The 19,050-nt window shown below is 39.6% G+C and overlaps 3 protein-coding genes across 12 annotated transcripts in view; 1 reads left to right on the plus strand and 2 right to left on the minus strand.

Annotated features, from left to right (window-relative positions):
* Positions 1-602: 602 nt before the first annotated feature.
* Positions 603-2,641, minus strand: LOC109461720 (39S ribosomal protein L18, mitochondrial-like). The gene is made up of 5 exons (XM_019758141.1): positions 2,334-2,641; positions 1,791-1,962; positions 1,478-1,597; positions 1,162-1,273; positions 603-813 (listed from the first exon to the last, which is right to left on the minus strand). The coding sequence occupies exons 1-5, from the start codon at positions 2,485-2,487 to the stop codon at positions 670-672; spliced, it is 702 nt and encodes a 233-aa protein (XP_019613700.1). The 5' UTR covers positions 2,488-2,641; the 3' UTR covers positions 603-669.
* A 73-nt stretch (positions 2,642-2,714) lies between these two features.
* Positions 2,715-5,829, plus strand: LOC109465094 (Golgi pH regulator-like). Its single transcript, XM_019762235.1, has 6 exons — positions 2,715-3,044; positions 3,343-3,413; positions 3,686-3,784; positions 4,006-4,101; positions 4,273-4,409; positions 4,706-5,829. Exons 1-6 carry the CDS (start codon positions 3,003-3,005, stop codon positions 5,647-5,649), a joined length of 1,389 nt encoding a protein of 462 aa, XP_019617794.1. The 5' UTR covers positions 2,715-3,002; the 3' UTR covers positions 5,650-5,829.
* Positions 5,830-5,926: 97 nt separating this feature from the next.
* The window catches only part of LOC109465032 (CAP-Gly domain-containing linker protein 1-like), a 54,527-nt gene continuing 41,403 nt past the window's right edge, over positions 5,927-19,050 (minus strand). For 7 of the 10 annotated variants that reach the window (XM_019762194.1, XM_019762207.1, XM_019762199.1 and 4 more), the window contains 19 exons: positions 18,910-19,026; positions 18,645-18,761; positions 17,791-17,907; positions 17,423-17,539; positions 17,190-17,306; positions 16,722-16,838; positions 16,444-16,560; positions 16,195-16,311; positions 15,665-15,781; positions 15,395-15,511; positions 14,316-14,435; positions 12,945-12,997; positions 12,227-12,344; positions 11,909-12,062; positions 9,570-9,622; positions 9,009-9,029; positions 8,574-8,686; positions 7,436-7,614; positions 5,927-7,169 (listed from right to left, as the gene is read on the minus strand). In XM_019762194.1, coding sequence (XP_019617753.1) covers positions 7,123-7,169; positions 7,436-7,614; positions 8,574-8,686; positions 9,009-9,029; positions 9,570-9,622; positions 11,909-12,062; positions 12,227-12,344; positions 12,945-12,997; positions 14,316-14,435; positions 15,395-15,511; positions 15,665-15,781; positions 16,195-16,311; positions 16,444-16,560; positions 16,722-16,838; positions 17,190-17,306; positions 17,423-17,539; positions 17,791-17,907; positions 18,645-18,761; positions 18,910-19,026 — 2,028 coding nt within the window. In that variant the 3' untranslated portion in view covers positions 5,927-7,122. The remainder of the gene's footprint in view (positions 7,170-7,435; positions 7,615-8,573; positions 8,687-9,008; positions 9,030-9,569; positions 9,623-11,908; positions 12,063-12,226; positions 12,345-12,944; positions 12,998-14,315; positions 14,436-15,394; positions 15,512-15,664; positions 15,782-16,194; positions 16,312-16,443; positions 16,561-16,721; positions 16,839-17,189; positions 17,307-17,422; positions 17,540-17,790; positions 17,908-18,644; positions 18,762-18,909; positions 19,027-19,050) is intronic. The other 3 variants (XM_019762186.1, XM_019762213.1, XM_019762179.1) reach the window with 3 other exon arrangements.

Genomic DNA, 19,050 nt, shown 5'->3' on the forward strand with positions numbered 1-19,050 from the left:
AATAATACTACTCTGTAGTGCTGGGCAGTAACGAAGAAGAAGAAGAGAAGAACTCTAGGTACCTTAGTACTACCAAGGAGGCTATAGGGGTATTACTACTACTAGTAAACTATGTCTCAACACAAAATATACACTCACCAATTTTCTCCAGGATCGAAGCACCATTCACTTTGGAAAGGTGAGCTTACAGGCATGCCATGTCAGCAATCTGTCAAAAGTACCAGGATGCAATACCTCTCCCCTCTCTTGATGAATGATTGTTGGTGATGGTGGTTAGTTGGTAGTGCTCATACCAGGGTACAGAACTCTGATGGCTAGGCTGGGATATGGACCCTCAAACACTCAAGATTGTTAACACTGGACTACAGCACGCTACAAAGATTGCTGCAGATATCTAAAGTACAGTACCTTAAAAGGTTTTAGACAAAATCATCTCCTTGAACAACTGTGAAGTGGGATACCTTGTTAAATGATTACCAGTACTCATTAAAGCAATGGAAACAATATTTAGGTTGTAGTACATGCAATTTATTCCTGGCACTATACATATATTTTCAGTCACAGTTCCAGATGTTTATAATCCTGTGCCACCAGGTTGTTGCTGTTTTCTTTACACATTTTTGCCTGCTTATCAAAAAAGTCAATGTTTGTTGTTTTCTATAGCCTGGTCTATGCTTTCATGTTTTCCTCCTTTGTGTTATAATCTTCTGCATCATAATCTGTGGACTTGTGCAGATGTTTGTGATCATAGATTCTCCTTGGTTCTGACATCATCATGCCTCCATCTACCATGGCCTGCTGGAACCTCTGGACCTGTGGGGGAGGAACAGTGTATGAAGTACTGTATCAACAATTCAAGCTTAAGGAGAAGAAACACAACTGTAAACAAGGGAATGAAAGGGCATTGATGATGTAAATCTTAGGAAAGGTCATCTGAATAGAATAGTGCAGAGCAACACTTTATACATGAGAAAACCTGAATATGTTGATTTATTAAAAATTGTTTGTATCAAGGAACAGACTGTACACTCAGACATTCACTACAGTATTCTTTTAAATCAAATAACCAACAAGTTAATTGGTGTTACTTTGTCCAATTTGTTTTGTAAATCATAACTATGGTATCTGCAGTGTTACAAGTCTGTAGGATGGCTGTCTTACCGTTTCTGACTCTAACTTGTGTGGAACCATGTCAAACTCCATAAAGTGGATCCCGGCCTCTAAACACCGCTGTGCCAGGACATGTCCGATGTTCTCTGCTGCAGAAACATCACTGAAACAAGAAGAGCCATGTTTTAACGCTTCAATATTCAAGTACACTTCAATATTCAAGTGCAGCTGATTGATGATGAAAGGATTCAGAAAGGCTAAAAAGGAAGCTGCAGATTTAGGCCAATCCTGATATACATGTACTTAACTTTACAACTTGTTGGAAAAGGAAAATTGTTCACAAGGTATTAAAGCTATGGGAACATACCTGGTGCTATAGAGGTGTTTCCTTATGGGCCACTCAAAGGACGAGGCAGATGCAACAATGTGACCGTTGTGGTGCTGAACATACCCAGTCATATAACGCTTACTCTTCACAAAATGACACCTTAAGAGTGAAGAAAAAACATAATAACATTACATTACATTACATTACATAACATGTTATTTTTCAACCTTTAGCAAACTGAAGTACTTAGCTGTTTGGCTACCAATTATCTATTGACTACAGTGTTAGGCAGCAAAGATAAGGTTAGACACACGTTTTCTACAGAAATGTAGCTATGTAGGTACAAATGTACCTGTGCCAACACTCTTTTTTTGGCCAGGTTGTTTTCCAGCCCCTCTCCTTCCTCCCTAGACCCATCCTCTCCAGGTTCCGAGGGTTACGGTTGATGAAGTTTGGGTTGATGATGTCATTGTCCTCAGTGTCGGGTACACCATAGTCTGGGGTCTGTGTTGCTAGCCGTCTCACTGTAGGGAATTGAACATTGTAGACAAACAAATAGGGAACATTTCCACATTACAGCTGCATACTACATGTATCATAAAATTATTATACAAGGACAACAACTGACATAGCCTTCACTGTGCAAGAAAGCTAAATTGCATGGACTTTTAAAAAGAACGTATAATTCCCTTTTATTATAGTAAAACTATACCACTTCTACTATGTATATTAATTCTGAAGGGTTAGGTGCTTAAAACGGTTATTATTCTCTCAAAAATTATATGCCTCACAAATTATTTTGTTGTGGACGCCCCCCTCCCCATATGCGCCACAAATTATTGCTAGAGTATATTTCTGAGGTTCATAGAGTATTCTGGGCATCAAAATACTTTACCTGCAAATAGTCTCAACGTGGGACAGTAATGCTGAGTACTCTGCAACCCGTCAGAGGACAGGACTTGGCGAAAAATCGTCGCCGACTGGACGGCAAGTGAAGGACATGTGGGTCGCAAAAACGAGGTCCTAACAAAGTTCACACAAGCAGCCATATTAAACAAACGTTGAGCCAAATCAAGCTTCCAAAGATGCTCTTGTAGTACTAGAACCTGCTGAAATCCACGTGAAGCTTCAATGTGTTTTTTGTAAACGAGATTTGTGGCGGAATGTGATATGAATGAACTACCACTGATTCCCAAGTCGTTCTATCTGCTTCCGGGTCATCGGTTGTCACCGACCTAGCAAAAGCGCCGCCTATCGATTCAGTTTCAAAGTGCAGACTGAGCCTCCTCGAGGTGTTCCAACATGGCGGCCAGTAGTTGTTGTGTTGGCATTATGTTTGCCTAGATATCGCCAGTATCCAAGCTTCTGTTGCATCAAAATTGCCATGTAACACAATTCCCATTGTGTGAAAGGCTGCAGAAGCAGTAGAGAAGGTTTCGTGAGTGACAGAACGATTTATTGTAGTTGAACGGAGGGTGTAACGTTACCAGGTCAAACATAGCCTGTTTGATAGTGATAGGTGAAGTTCTTCGAGCCACAACAGTTTTGTCGGACTGAAGCCAAAATGTCGTTCTTCGTGGATTCCTGCATTATGTTTACTACCCAGGTATGTATGTGTGTATGTTTAATACATCACTGGTGTAGACCCATAACACACGTAACACAAGTTAATGTTAAGTTACCTGTTCATTCATGAAAATGTTGATCACAGCAAGGAGTCTTCATCCCGGTTCACACCAAATAAAGCTCATAAGAGTAACATTACAAAATATTTCATTGCAGTATGTTCAACCACATCGCTCCCATGATCTTATGATTTCAAGTTAACAACTTTTTGTCTTTAGTGCTTGGCTGAAATGTTATAGTATGTTACAAACAGAACCATGTTGATTTCTTCACCACAGGCTTTCTTCTTTGGGTTTGGCTGGTTGTTCTTCATGAGGCAACTCTTCAAGGACTATGAAATCCACCACAGGTTAGACAAACACATCTCATTAGATTTAGAGTCAGTGTAACCATGGTAACTGGTTCTCTTCTTGCTGCATGATGTGTTATGTGTAATGTTACTGATCATATAATAAACTGACCAAGGCCCTATACTGTGCTAAAGGAACAGGAAGATAAAGAGCAAATTCCTGATCTCCAAACATGTTTAATAAATGAATAGGGCTGTGTCATCATATAGGGTGAGAGGTGCCAGTGATGTACAGAACAACCTTTGAACTTTGACTCATGTTCTTGTTCCAGGGTGGTGCAGCTGACCTTTGCTGTGACCTTTGCCCTATCCTGCACCATGTTTGAACTCATCATTTTTGAGATTGTGGGATTTCTGAACTCCAGCAGCAGGTGTGTATTAAAAAATCTCAAAATGGGTATGGTACAGGCTAAGTCATTAAACCATTGCTAGGTTGTTGGCATCCGTATCTGAAGACGATGGAATCCGTGCCATGGATCAGTAGGTAAATGTATTTCTTCCAGTCTATTACCTTTTAATCATGCATCATTGCATGTAGGTTTATACATTTGGTGCACTAAACTGTTGCATTCAATCGTTCCTTTTGTTTCAGATATTTCCACTGGAAGTTGGACCTGTATGCAATGCTGTTTTCTCTCATCTTCCTGCTGCCATTTTACATTGCCTACTTCATAGTCAGCAACCTAAGGTGAGAGAAGTACTGACCAATGGAGAAATTGTAGCCAAACGGCTACAATGGTGTGCTAAAAGTTAAGTTTAAACAAAACTGCAAATATCCAATCAATGTTCGTGTATCAAACTTGAAAAAATTGTCTATTGCCACTAATCATATGACTTCTCTTCCCATCCTATCTGCCAGGTTTGTCCAGTCCTTTCAGCGCAGACGTCTGATTGTGTGGCTCACCGTGGGGGTTTGGCTCACCTTTATGTACTTCTTCTGGAAACTTGGAGACCCCTTTCCTATCCTCAGTGCCAAGCATGGCATCTTCTCAATTGGTCAGTTTAGTTTGCTTATCATAAATTATCAATAGTGTTGCAATCAATAACTACTGAACTGTATCAGTCCTGTAATACCTGTCCAATTTTCGGATATTTGTTTAACGTAAATTAAGGAGGATTGTGATGATAGTGTATTTGGTATGTGGGTAGGTCTTGGGAAGATGTCTAAACTACTGTTGTCCTTATGGATGATAGGTCCTTTACTTTTGCCATTGGATCAAAGCCCAGATATGTATATGTATTGGATAATATTGTTTAAAGAATCACACCCTACATCCCTATTGTCCCTCCAGAACAAGGCATCAGCCGTGTGGGAGTGATCGGTGTGACCCTCATGGCCCTGCTGTCAGGGTTTGGTGCCGTCAACTGTCCCTACACCTACATGGAGTACTTCCTCCGCCACGTCACCGACACCGACATCCAGTCCCACGAGCGCCGTCTCCTCCAGAACATGGAGATCATCCTCACCAAGAAGAAACGTATCGCGCTGGCGAAGCGGGAGACGAGACAGGCGGGTCCCGGGACGCAGCGGCAGGGAATCTGGGGGATGCTGAAGAACGTGACGACGAGTTTGCCCGCGGGAGAGAACGTGCGACAGCTGCAGCAGGACGTGGAGGCGCTGGAGGAGCTCAGTCGGCAGCTGTTCCTGGAGGTCGTCGACCTGCACGAACAACGGGAGCGCATCGCGTACTCCAAAACCCTGAAGGGGAAGTACTTCAACATCATGGGGTACTTCTTCTCTCTGTACTGCATGTGGAAAATCTTCATCTCCACGGTGAACATCGTGTTTGATCGCGTGGGGAAGACGGACCCGATCACCCGCGGGATCGAGATCGTGGTGGTCTACCTGGGGTTCCAGTTTGATGTGAAGTTCTGGTCACAGCACATCTCCTTCCTGCTGGTGGGCATCCTCATCGTCACGTCCATCCGCGGACTTCTCATCACCATGACCAAGTTCTTCTACGCCATCGCGAGCAGCAAGTCTTCCAACATCATCGTGCTCCTGTTTGCAGAGATTATGGGCATGTACTTCATCTCCTCCGTCCTCCTGATGAGGATGAACATGCCTGAGGAGTACAGACTCATCATCACAGAGGTGTTAGGAGACCTGCAGTTTAACTTCTACCACCGATGGTTCGATGTGATCTTCCTGGTCAGTGCCCTGTCCAGTATAGGATTCCTGTACCTGGCACACAAACAGGCCCCAGAGAAACACATGATGCAGAGCATGTATTGACAAGAAAAAAGATTTTCTCTTTATATGGTATCATGTACACTGTTATAAAGTTGGATGTTGGGTCTTGACTTTAACTTTTCTAGGAATTAAGTGGCATCAGACCTTGACAATGTCTATGAATGATGGTAATTACTCTTGTGCCAGAAGAAATAAAATTCTCCAAACTATACACGAAAGTAGCAAAGCGTGAATACCACTATGAAGAAATACAATTTACCTGGAAGTCTGATTGAACAATAAGGAATCAATCACAAATAACTACCAGAACAATGTCAAGCACAATGTATTCATCACACTTTATTCAATAAACCTGTTTCCAGGTAGCCCTCTCCCCAGGTCCCTACACTGACACACTGTCCAAGTCTCTCAACAGTTGATGAACATCAAAACCAACCATGAATGGTTTTATTTTTTTTTACCCAACTTCCACCACAGCATGTTTAAACCATGGGAGCATTCTGTGAGGCCAATAAATCTTTTAAATTAACTTATAGTGGTAACAAAATCACAGGAAAGAAGCCCCTAATGCTCTAGTTAATGGAAGCATATGCAACACCGGCAAATATAAAGAATTATTAGTTACTTTATGATAATTTATATAACTATAAATTAAGAACCTGAGGACTTAAAGTGCGGGCTACCCAAAGGAACCAAATAAATAAGTTTAAACCAAACCCAAGAATTTCATAGCAGTGCTTTAATATTTATGACTTGTACCTTTCACAAAATGTTTGCTGTAGAAGTTTAATATTCTAGCAGCGAAAAGATATGCTGAATAACTTGACGTATCTGCTCCCATGAATAAACTGTGTATTCGTATCTATTTGACGTATACAAAAATCTGTATGACGATAAAGGAACAGCAAATATTGTTACGTCTGACACAAAAGGCGAAAATGGACATTTCAAATCCATATAAATTTCTGGCTCAACTTCTGTTGCAGTATCACCCCATCCATGTCAATGTATTATGATTATTGTCAATCATTAGACAATGCCAATGTTTGCCATTAACATCTTACTATCGATGTTCAGAAACATTGACTTCAATTCATCTTGTTATATTAAACACTTGGGGCTAAGAAGTTTGTAAATTTTAGTTCAGTTGAGAGAATTTTTGCCACTTTCCCCGCCTTGCCAGCAATGGATATAAAATTACAACAATCTAATAGATACATTCTGTACACATTCCCTCCCTTCCCAGCATTCATTGCTAGTCCCAGCATTCCCTGCTAGTCCCAGCATTCTTAGCTCCACAATTTTCCTGGTAGAGGATGAATCCATGTCCAAAAACAACCAATATTTCATGATCGACTGGTTAGTCTTTGAAAACACCAAGTTCTGTGATCAAGATGTGTAAAATGTCACTGGTGTTTGGATAGTTGCATGTACTTGCTCTGGAAAGTGTGGACTAGTCTACTGATTTGTAGGGGTGTTGTGTGATGGCAGCGAATGCTGGGCCCTCCCCATTCGTTAGTACTCTTCATCTTCATTACAGTCTTCTGTCCAGTGGCCAAAAACTGTAAGTGAAAGAGAATGCAAATGTATTGAGAAAAAGTTGAAAAACAAATTATTTTCAACAATAACCAAGTACATAATACACATATACAGTATTATGCAATGGTATAAGAAATTTATTACTAACTTGTAGTCTCAGGACATTCACAACAAATGTTCTTAACGAAGGACAATACAGCATAATGTAAAACATTTCTCCACCTTTATGTTAAAACTTAAAAAGTCCCCCCCAAAACTAATGAAAAATTTATGGTAGTATATGACTGACCTTCACAGTTATCGCAGAAGGCTCGTTCCTCGTGCCTGTCCCCGTGATACTGTGAGTGGGAGGCGTACTCCTCATACTCCGTGGCCTGTTTGGGGCAGTCGTCTGTGTCGTGTTCGTCAAATACGTCACAAATGTCGCAGAAGAGTCGGGGAGGGGGGAGTTGTCTTAGTCTCTCTTCCCTGGTGGGGGAAAGAAATTAAGAGAAAAAATTGTTAGAATGTCCCACTCATCAAGTTTTCACTGTTTTGTATCAAGCATGTAGTACCAGAAAAAAAAAAGATGTACAAATGTCAAGATGTTAAAAAAAACTTGTTGCAATATGTCAAAATGTGGTCATGAGAACAATGAAGATTTCTATACTGTACTTCAATTGTGTTGGAACAACAGAGTATAGGTTCACATGTGGCAAACAATGTGATTTTATAAATTCCTGGATCAAACAACTGAAAAATCAACACTGATAAATCCTGTACACAACTCTATTTCATCTTTTATTTCATCTTCTAATAAATTTCAACTTGCTGCTACAAATGTTTCAACAAGGATTTGAGAAAGATACTACAGCAAGGACCCAACATTAGTAAGTAATACAGAACAATGACTAGAGATATTAACATTTCCTATCAATGACAAAACAGCCAACTTCCAGTCTCAACAATATAACCATGCTGAATGAAATCCATCAACTCTCCTAATATGGGGGACACCAAATGGCCCAGAAACAGAACATTAGATGAATGGGGACTTGAACTCTAAGTTTTACAGAACATTCAACAGCTTCAAAAAGACCTGTGTGAATATACTTGTGCAGGCAGTCTGGTCTGATCATGCTTAACTGCAACACAAGAATGTAGATGCAGTAAAAGTTAATGTTTGACATCTACCATACTCTTAGTTCCACAGCAGTGGGTTGGGTGGCAAGCTGTGTTTGCCTACCATGTAAAGTAGAGTTTACAGTGAAAAAAAAGTCAATATAAAAACATCTTCCTAAAGTCTAAGTGGGGAGGAGGTACTGTTACATTGTACACCTCCTACCATTGTACTCCTGTAATTGCATATTTAGCAACTAGGGGGCACTGTTCAACCATTTAGTTCCACTCTCTTGTAAGGGGGATTAGAGCCCCAAACAGATACTCACTCTTCATCGAACAGGTCCTCCCCATTCACACCACTCTCCAACTGGTCAATACGGCGGATCAGCTCATCGTTCTTCCTCTGTAGATCCACAATCACCGAGTTCAGGAAGTCAATCTGAGAAAAAGGGAGAAAAAAACGTCACATTGGCCAAGTTGTCCTTGTGTAGAGGTGGTCTCTTGTACTGGTTTGATTGTATATCTACAAAGTTTATTCAAGACTTGAGTTGCATGGCTCTTCAGAAAAAAAAGGTGATTTAAAGAGGGCTGATTCTTCAAAAACATTCTTAGATCTGTTCATACAAAGTTCTGCAAACATGCTCCAAACTGCTGAAGATCTTTCAAATGCCATGAAAAAGGAACAAACTGAAGTGATGTTAGTTCCAACATGAAATGGTTTAGATGTCGTGTCATGGGTGAACATGGTCGTCTGTAGTTACCTTTAACCGAATTTCTTTGGTCTGGAGTCACCGGCCATACAGAAGAAATCCCAAAAGCCGTACAAAGAGTAGGAGTTAAGAGACACAGGGAAGAACAAAAGGGAGACACACATTGAGATGGAGTGAAGCTAGAGAGACTTCCAAGGAAGGTACAAGTCACATTTGTTGCACAGTTATCAAACAGTAACTATATTCTTAGGATAGTCATACATGTACATGTGTCGTATGAATTCAACTGTTTTGTGACAACGGCTGCCTTAGATCTTTGCCAGCAGTTGGTTCTGTTATAGTCTGCCTGAAAGTTCTACAACATAAAAATCGTACAATGATCTGCAACAAATGTGACTGAACCTGGTAACCGTATACCACTGTAGCATTTACAAGGAGAATTAGTGCAAGACTGACAAGACAGTTTGGGAAAGACTTGGGACACAAAAGGAAGCTGCTTGACAAGTTGACAGGGTCACATCCATATTTTGTGCACAAGATCTATGGACACCGCATGCATCATCTGAATTCGAGGTTAAAATGAACCTGAAGAACCCCCTCCTGAACACTTACCTGGCCTTCTGCTTCTTCCTTCTCTTTTCTCAGCTTGGCCGTTATGGGATCGCCTGGAGGGAGACAAATTAAAAAGGCTTTAAGTTTGGACAGGTGGATCCAAATAATACTGAACAAGTCAGGGTCTTGTGGTAAAATTTTCCTTCTGGATCTGGTAGTAAAATTTTCAGGACAGCCATTGCATTTCTCGTGTGTTATGCCTAAACATAGCTTAATGGCAACAAACAAAAACAGTAGTTTCCAGATGGATCCATGTAAAACTTCCACTGTTTTGAACAGAGATTTAGCGAATCATGTTTCTCAATACCACATTAAGCTATTACATGTCCTGTAAGACAATCATACAATGATTGTACTTAGGCCTAGAAAATGATTACATATTCCAAGTCATTTTGACCTGTAATAATGTAAAAAAATACCAACTACCCAATCTTTCTTCTGATCAAATAACGTTACCAATGAAGTTTAGTGGTTAGCTTCAAGAATGGTGATAATAATCACATGTCTTGGCATTATACAGGAACCTGTTACAGAAGGCATAGAAAATGTTGGTTAATTATCATCACATGAAGCACAGCAGAAGTTGAAGCATTCTTGAGCAGGATGTCTAGAATCTGTTTGAGAAAATATCTTGTTAATTGATCCTGAAGAGATAATGATGGTTAATGACAGCACCTTCTGAATACCTTAACCCAAATGTAGTACAGTTCAAGTTTGAGAAAGAAGAAAGATAATCTAACACTACATGTACCTTGGCTCCCAGCAAGAAAGTTGTACATTCGTACATACATGTAATTTACTGGTCACTTAAAATTCAGAAAGAAAATTCAATATTCAAAGTTTTGTCAATACCATACACATGTAACATTGTGTCAGAAGTCAATTCTTTTAACCTTTTCCCTGCTGACTAAGTCTCAAAACTGATACAAATTTGGAGCCAAATGAGAACCTTGGCATCCTGGAGGTTAATGACAACATAAAGAGGGTTTTGAAATGAGAGGATTCCAAAAAGCATGTTGTGGTGCTGAGACTTTAAAATTGAAACAAAATCAAGACTTTCTGAATGTAAAGTGACCTTTGTTTTGTCCTGTTTGCTCACAAACCTGTGGGGACCTTCTCCATGTCCTCATGCAGGTGTTCCGCATCTGTATTCAAAACAAACCCAAGCCAAGACCCCATAGGTGCTTTGCACAGAACTGACTGTTGCAGTTAGCAGGGACATACCTGTCAAGCTGTCAAGATGACTAAGTCTTGCAATCTTTGGGTAAATCCGAAGTCATACTTCTTTTACATGCCTAAAGAATGTGCATTTTGTTTTTCTCCTCAACAAGCATGTGGTTTTCACAAGACTTTGCTGAAATTATGAGACAGAAATGTCTGTACAGTTATGTTTGTCATCAGCATACAATGTATTCTGCAAAAATTAGGCAACTTGACAGGAATGCACATTGCTAAATTTTCTATAACACAGAAGTTCTACAGCCAGTTACATACCATTTAAATGATCATTTTGTGACAAAGATTTGGCTAATCTAGCATGTTTTAACAATAGCTCAATTAGTAGCACCAAGGACAACACCACATTTCCCTTCACCTTACAAAACCAATTCAAAACACACCAAAATTAGTTGTTCTTCCAGATTGACACTGATGTTTAGAACTGAAGACACTCTACACTGTGTAAGATCCGCACTATCAGTGGTTAAGTTTCAAACACTGCCTTTGTTTTCATGCAAGTGTCGGTATGCTGTCTTTGTCTCGTGTTGTCTGGTGGTGTTGTGAGAAGGACCTACCACACTTGAGTTCATCTAGCCTGGCCTGCATGAGCTCAAAAGAGGAGTTCAAAATGGACAGCTCATCCCCATCCTCCAGTAAGTCTGGAACTGGGGTACTGACTTTGGGGCTATACCTCGGAACACTGTCTTCAAGTTCATGTTCAAGATCGGGGTCCTTATCTAAGACATCACCATAAACGTGGTAAATTTCATTCGCCACGTATGAAATGTGCTCTAAAAAGGGAAGAAACAAAACACATCAGCTGGGATAGAAGTTCTAAGACATCAATAAGATCAAAGAAGTGTAATCATGAAATATTCCATCCATTGATTCTGCTTGAAGACTGCTTCAGAAAGCCTATGTTTAAACCACATGTAGCGTTAAAAAATCAAAAGTGGGAATCATTCAAACAATAAACTTCATAATAAATAGATTCATAACAAAATTCAAAACTAAAGACTGCAATCCCGTACAGGATATACACAAGTACATGTTATACAGCATAATTCTGATTACACGTTTAGTACTTTTTGAAAATTGCTCAGAATCTTTAGAACACTCACCAGCTGTCATGGCGTCCATGTCTTTTTGCATCTGCTCCAGTGCTGTGTTTAAGACGTTCACCTTGTCTTCAAGTTCTTCATTGACTTCTTCCAAGGCAGAGATCTTAAGCTTCAAGCTCTCTGCAAGGTGGCTTTCACCCTTCAAATCTGTGATCTGTGAAAAGTTGAAAAAGAAGTGTTTTTCTCAGACATCTTTCTCATACAATGAGGATGATTATAAGGACAACATAGACAATTGAGCTTGTCATTGCTATAATCAGTTATGCATCCCTACAAAGAAATGTTTACTGCTATGCACAATGATATCACTTTGGTTACCTGTGATTGGTACTTGGTAAGCTCCTCATCCTTTTGTTTGACCAGTTTCTCGGTGATGTCCACTGCTTTCTGCAGCGACTCACGTTCACCTTCAAACTCTCGCTGTAAGGTGTTCTCCCTAAAACCAACACAATGCATTAGCAAAGAAATGCACATTACAATGTCCTGGCAGCTTTTAAAAGACTGCAGTTCATATGTGATACCAATAGCTCCTACTGAGGAGGTTCCATCCTAAACTAATTAGGCAACAAACATTTCATTTTGCACCTTTTTTAATATTAAAAATCCACAATAAAGTCACAATAAGTTCAAGGGAGACACTCTTGTGAGAAGAAGCTTAGGAGTCTATATTTTTTGTGTAGGTTAAATCCTTACCTTTTTGTACTGGAGGAAGGAAGGCAAGAAAATAGGGAGCAGGCAGCTGTCAGTTACAAGCTTTTGACCCATATATAGTCTGCTAGGGGTGACTTAACACCCCTTCAGAGTTACTAATTGTGTCTGGTGATAGCTAGCAGCATGTCATTCAGAGGCAAAGCCAAGAGCAAGTGCTTAAAAAGACTAAAGCTTGTGGCACATGCTTATAAAATCATCTACATTTGGTCTAGTAGTGAGACCATGGACTGTAAAACAAGAACATATCACAAGTTGCTTAAGAACAGTACTGGATACACTGCAGCAAATTAACGATCACATTAGACACTACAGAAACTCCACTTACCGTGATTTGTAGTCGTCTAGTTGTTGCTTCAATGAGTTTTGAACTTCAGATAACTGTTCATGAACAAAAGGATACAGTTAGAATGTAATTCTGTGAAATGTTACTTTCAAAAGTAGCCAGAAAAAGTCAAGAGACAGTCTTTCAACAAAAAGATAGAAACAAGTCAAGTTGTGAAGAATCATAAAACGACAATCACAAGAAGGCAACTAAAACAAACCGAATGCTTGGGAAACATTTTTATAACTCAGGAATCATACAAGATAGAGGGATCTCAGATACAAAAGACATACTTTTGGTGGCAACAATTACCACAACTCAGGAAACACAAGAAACAACTTCAGCATGACAGAGACAATTCAAAAGAAAGTCCAAGGTCACCAACAAGGTCAAACAGGTCAAAAGATGAAAGATCAGTAAAACACAACACCAAGTCAATCATGGTACAAAACCATTCAACCATCTAGTTAGAAACTTCAAACCACCAGACATCCACCAGTGAATATCATATCTCATTCAAACACTTGCATTAAGAAAAACAGCTGTTGTTCAACCTCATTGAAAAATAGAACAGATAACCTCCACACATGCCATGCCATGAAAACACGAGTGACAGACCAAACAATCACACACCCAGGCAACACACCTTGTTCCCAATGCACACCAGGTTAGTGGTATTTACATTGTATAAACAAACAAACAAATAAACAAACAAACAGACAGACAGACAGACAAACAAACAAAATACAAGGTGTGTGCTTGTGTCAGAAAGTAGTGCACATCTGGTATAAAAGCACAGAAATAGCTCAATAGGGAACAAGAGTACTATTTAGTTGCTTCAAAATGGTCAATATTTGTAAAACGTATGGGTCAATATGTGTAAAGTGTATTTTAGAGACAATAAAAAACTGTAGGGGCAGTGCAGCAGTGAAGTACATTTGCATCAAGTTAGCCAGGACAAGTGTACAGGAAAATCATGTAATATTATGGTCATCACTAGAAAGGACTATCAACATTATGGGGCAAAAGGGTCATGAATACACCAGGTCATCTTATAGAATATGCTTAGATCCCTTAATGTCATTCATAGATATGGAAAAAAAGCATCATTATTACTGACAAAGTTGCCAGGTTGACACAGTACACCACAGACAGCAAAGCATGAACGAAGTTCTGCATTTGACCAAGTGGAACATGTAAAAGGTAGTTGTACACAATGTATGTAGCCCTAACCACTGACATAGTTGTTATACTGTGCAATCCATGCAAAGAGTATGAAAAAATCTCTCCAGCATTTGTATGGGTTAGTACATGAGCAACCTTTGACCCCAAGCCTGTACACCTGAATGGAGGAGGCCTCCGTGAGGCTTGTACCTGAGATCGCTCTAGATTGAGCCTAACAGACAGGCCTTCTACCTCGGCTCGCAGACTGTTGTTCTCTGCCTGTGCCTTGGAGAGGGAAGCCTGCGTTTCTGACAGGGTGGATTGACCTTGCTGCTCAGGAGTGGGGAGGGGGGTGAGAGAGTACAAGTTGAACTTGCCTGTTCTTATATACACTACTATAAAGTTGCTATACAATGTACAAATAACAGTCTTTCAACTGTATCTGCCTTGAAAACTGTTAGCTGATGGTCAAGGTTTGAAGAAGTTGGGAGAAGTCATTGGTTAGGCACAGTTACTACACATGCCAGGACCAAATTATAACTGCAACACAAAAGACCATGACATCTGAGTTAAGCTTAAAAGCACGATTCTCAGCTAATATGACACAGACATTAAGCTGACACAAGGCAAAATTTCAGGCATGAACAATTTCAGTGCTGGATCCTTTTTGTGTCACGTGCATGTACTACAAGCACTATTGTGTTATAAACAAGACAACTACCAGGCAAAAGAAAAAATGTTTTGCTACTTGCAAATAATTTAACACACCAAGAAAATCTGTTTCCATCACAGAGAGGCCAGAAGTGGGCTTATGCAAAGAGAAGCATGCTAGTCCACATACATGTATCAGTTAGAGAACAACAATGGGGTCACAGACAAAAGCACAGCCACATGCACATTCAGATACATGTATGTTAGACATGACATTGTTACAGAGAACATAGAAAAAACCTTCCATGGAGTATGTTGAAATCTCTGCAAAATTATTGCACATCATAATCAACAGGTATTCTCATCAGGATCATTAACAAATGACCTCACTGCATTATTACACTATTTGTACACAATCATTAGTAATATACAATGTAGATTATTGTCACCTTGGTCTCACTATGTCAGTGTGTAACATAATAACTTAAGTAAAGCTACCATTTTGATTATGGCTTTCCATTGTTTTTAAGACTCAGCAATATTCACAAATTGATTTAAAATGACACCATTTGTATGGTTTTGTGATGATTTCTTTTTGCCTAAGACTTGAATCTGTATTGTCTGACTTGCTCAGGCACCTTTTGCGTTTCTGCTGCCTGGGACTTAGTAGTTTCTAGCTCAGTGTTGACATTTTGCACTTCCTTTTGTAGGTCCATGATGGTTTTGGACATCTCAAAGACTTGAGATTCTGCTTGCTGAAAGGTGAAAAAAAAATTGGATATTAAACCCAGGGTGAACAAAGAAAATACTGTTACAGATGTCATCAAATATTGATGGTAAAATTGCACCTATATTTACCATTTGAGAATAATTAATACCCAATATGCTTAATATCCAATAATCCATACCTTCACAATGTCTGCATTCTCTTGTTTCTTTGTTTCTACATCAGTTTCTAGTTGTGTCTTTAGTGACTCCAGTTCTGTGATTTTTCCCTGCAAACTTTCAGCTTCCTTTTCCTTGTTCTGTATTGAAATAGAAATACAAACACTTATTCACATGTACAGGACTAGTGCATGTATTCCTACAAACTACAAAGTCCAATAAAGATTCATAGGGAAGTATGAGACTGTGACAACATCACACATTTAAACATATTTAAACTTTCTGGAAGTATATGAGGGTCCTTCATGCAATCCTTGACTTCATGAATTCCCCATATGAACCTCTATAATAATTCCTGCTGGCTTCCAGCCACAGCCATTTCCAGAGTCCTTTTGACATTTCTGCTGGTCAACCTTCCCCCACCCATGTGCTGTCAAAACTACTGTGTCCGGATAAACAAATCCACAGCAAAGCCACCCAAAACAATACTTCCAGGAAAGAAAAAAAAAACAACACAAACAATACAACTTAAGTCTTTTGATATCGAAAATACCTGAACAATCTGTGCATTCTGTTGTTGTTTGGTTTCCATGTCTTTTTCTAGCTGTGCCTTGATAGATTCCAGCTCTTTGATTCTTCCTTGCATGGTTTGAGACTCTTTTTCCTTGTTCTGTTCAAGAAACATTGTGTAGAAAAAGAAATTAGTTGTGTAAAGTAAGGATGTTGTTGAACACATTTTGTACAGGTGTTACTTAACAGCATTGACCAACTGTCAATAGTCCCAAATTAACATTTTACAAACCTTAGAGAGTTCCACAGCCTCCTGTTGCTTGGACTCCACATTTTTCTCCAGTTGTTTCTTCACAGTTTCAAGTTCCGACAATGAGCCCTGTAAACTTTCAGTCTCTTTTACTTTTAGCTGTGGACAAGAAAATGTTAGGAAGATAAGCACTATGATTCAATTAAACAGTAAAAACTTACAGCACATTTGTCAAATCCAGCTGTAACTATACTTCTAGGAAGTGCAGAATCTGATTTATGATAATATATGTATCAAAACTTAAGGCATGTACAGCTGACCTCTAGTTTACTGGAGAAGTCCTCCTTAGCCAGCTCCAGGTCCTGGTAAGCCTGGGCCTTCTGGGACTCCATGTCTGCGATCTTCCTCTGGAGCTTCCCAGACTCCATCTGGTATTGCTGCACAGGAAGTCAGAACACTGGTGTGAGATCTATGGCAACAAGCTATGATGATGATGATGGAGTGAGACCATATTATTAAACTTGGCATGCTTATGCCTTGCTCTAGTTGGAACAATCTGGTAGTTTTTTCCAATATTTTTTTAAAAATGAAATACAGCCATTCACTTTGATGCTAATGTATCAACTTTAGAATTTTATTACTGGAACATGACCACTTGAGTAGCAAAACTCGCAACAGAAGCCTTGATCATTTTACACTGGCCTTTTTACTTTCATTCTACTATGAGATTGGACGTTAGATGTTAATCTGACTATATCAGTAGCAATGTTGATGAGAGTTGAACATACTTGTTCCTTGTCCTCAGATTCCCTCTTGAGCTTCTTGAGTTCTTTTTGCATCTCCCTTTTCTGGGTCTCGGACTCGTTCAGTCTGGTCTGGAGGTCACCTGACTCCTTCTGCCCTGCCTGGGGCATCATGGGAACAAATCATGAACATGACCACCCCATACATGTACATCAATACCATGCATCCAACAAATCTATACTTTATAAATACAAATGTAAAGGCATAGAAACTTCACCTTCAGTTTTGTGTCCAGGTCACTTCTAGCTTGCTCTAAATCTGACTCCAGATCAGATTTCTCAGCCTCCAGCTCAGAGATCTGTCTGCTCAGGGCCTCCTGTTGGTCTTGAGCTTTCTAGAATGGAAACATCAGGAAGGGAAAAAATAAGGCCATGTGCTCTACAAAAATCCAACTGTCTTCAAAGTTGTTATAAAAAAGGCTGTCTTAGATCCTTGTAGGTGGTTGGTTCTGTCACAGCCTGCTTTAAAATCTATGACATATATCTATGACATCAAAGTTGCATGACAACCTACAATGAATGTGACCTCACCCTAAAAATACAAATACAAGGTATGAAAAACATAAAATACCATAATCCTTCTTACCTCTGCTTTTTCTTCAGAGTCTATCTTGAGTGCCTTGAACTCCTTATGGATCTTGTCCTTGTCCTCCTCCACTTTGGTAAGCTTCTTCTGCAGTTCTGTCACCTCTCGTTCTCCTTGCTGTCAACATCATAAACAACATAGTTCCAAATTTCACTTCACTTATTTATGAGTTTTCAATGAAAATTCTTATGATCTCATGCAGTATGCATATGGTATGTGCATAAAGTATATAAGTTCATAAAGTATATAATGTATTATTACTACAACAGGGCATGTATTATTACTACCACAGGGCAGGAGACTCGACAACATTCAGACTTCTGGGTAATCCTTGGCTTCCTGAATTCCCCCATGTCCACATTCCTGCTGGCTCCTGGCCAGATTCTGAGACCTTTCTGTCATTCTGCATGTCAATCTTCCCCCCACCCATGTGATATCAACCTAGTCTATCCAGACAAACCCACAGCTAGCCACCCCAAACAATACTTCCATACCTAGCAGGGTTAGACAAGTCCCATTGCCCACTTGCCCAGGGCAAGTAAAAGTACTGTTCGGGCAAGTAAATATCCCCCTGCACTTGCCCGATTGGGCAAGTAAATTTTAGGATGCAAAGTATAGCCCCTGCATTATTTCGATCAAATTTTAAACAATTTTGATGAATAAAGCATCCAATAAATAAACTCTTCTATAATAAAATAATTTCCTTTCTGCTAGTAAAATGAATAGAAATGTGTCATATTTTGGGCAAGTGAAAAGTTGGTTCGGGCAAGTGAAAATGACCAGGTACTTGCCCGGTAGGGCAAGTGGATTTTTGAAAACTTGTCCAACCCTGCCTAGAAGTTAAGGTTTCTCACCTTGGTGACCTTGTTTGTTTCAGCTTTGGAAGAGTCCAGATCCTTCTGAAGTTGGTCTCTCTCTGTTTCTGTCTCAGAGAGTTTCTTCTGAAGTTCTTCTTTCTCTGACTGAGCTTGCTGTAAGAGTGTAAGAAAACATCCACTGAATTCATTGTACCACATTTCATTACTGGAAAATGCTTGTATTAAAATGTGAAACAACGAAACAAAATGTATCATTCAAAATTGAGACATGATATACACTAGAGAGAAAAGCTGCACCAACCTTTGTCTGGTTTTCTGTTTCCTCCTTGAACTCGTCAAACTCCTTCTGAAGATCTTCCTTCTGAGACGTGACAGTTTTGTTGTTCTTCTGTAGATCAACTATCTCCTGCTGGGCTTGCTAAAGTTCAAAATAACAACATTA

Source organism: Branchiostoma belcheri, unplaced genomic scaffold, assembly GCF_001625305.1.
Source record: "Branchiostoma belcheri isolate BF01 breed outbred unplaced genomic scaffold, Haploidv18h27 scaffold1, whole genome shotgun sequence".
In the NCBI taxonomy this organism is placed as follows: Eukaryota; Metazoa; Chordata; class Leptocardii; order Amphioxiformes; family Branchiostomatidae; genus Branchiostoma; species Branchiostoma belcheri.

Bases quoted from the DNA above. Each gene is read 5' to 3' on its own strand.
- LOC109461720 (XM_019758141.1), bottom strand. From the start codon at position 2,487: ATGGCTGCTTGTGTGAACTTTGTTAGGACCTCGTTTTTGCGACCCACA. The intron at 1,963-2,333 runs GTAAAGTATTTT...AATTCCCTACAG, and splicing joins CACGTTGAGACTATTTGCAG to TGAGACGGCTAGCAACACAG. The intron at 1,598-1,790 runs GTACATTTGTAC...TTCACTCTTAAG, and splicing joins AAAAAAGAGTGTTGGCACAG to GTGTCATTTTGTGAAGAGTA.
- LOC109465094 (XM_019762235.1), top strand. From the start codon at position 3,003: ATGTCGTTCTTCGTGGATTCCTGCATTATGTTTACTACCCAG. The intron at 3,785-4,005 runs GTGTGTATTAAA...CTTTTGTTTCAG, and splicing joins TTTCTGAACTCCAGCAGCAG to ATATTTCCACTGGAAGTTGG. The intron at 4,410-4,705 runs GTCAGTTTAGTT...TTGTCCCTCCAG, and splicing joins GCATGGCATCTTCTCAATTG to AACAAGGCATCAGCCGTGTG.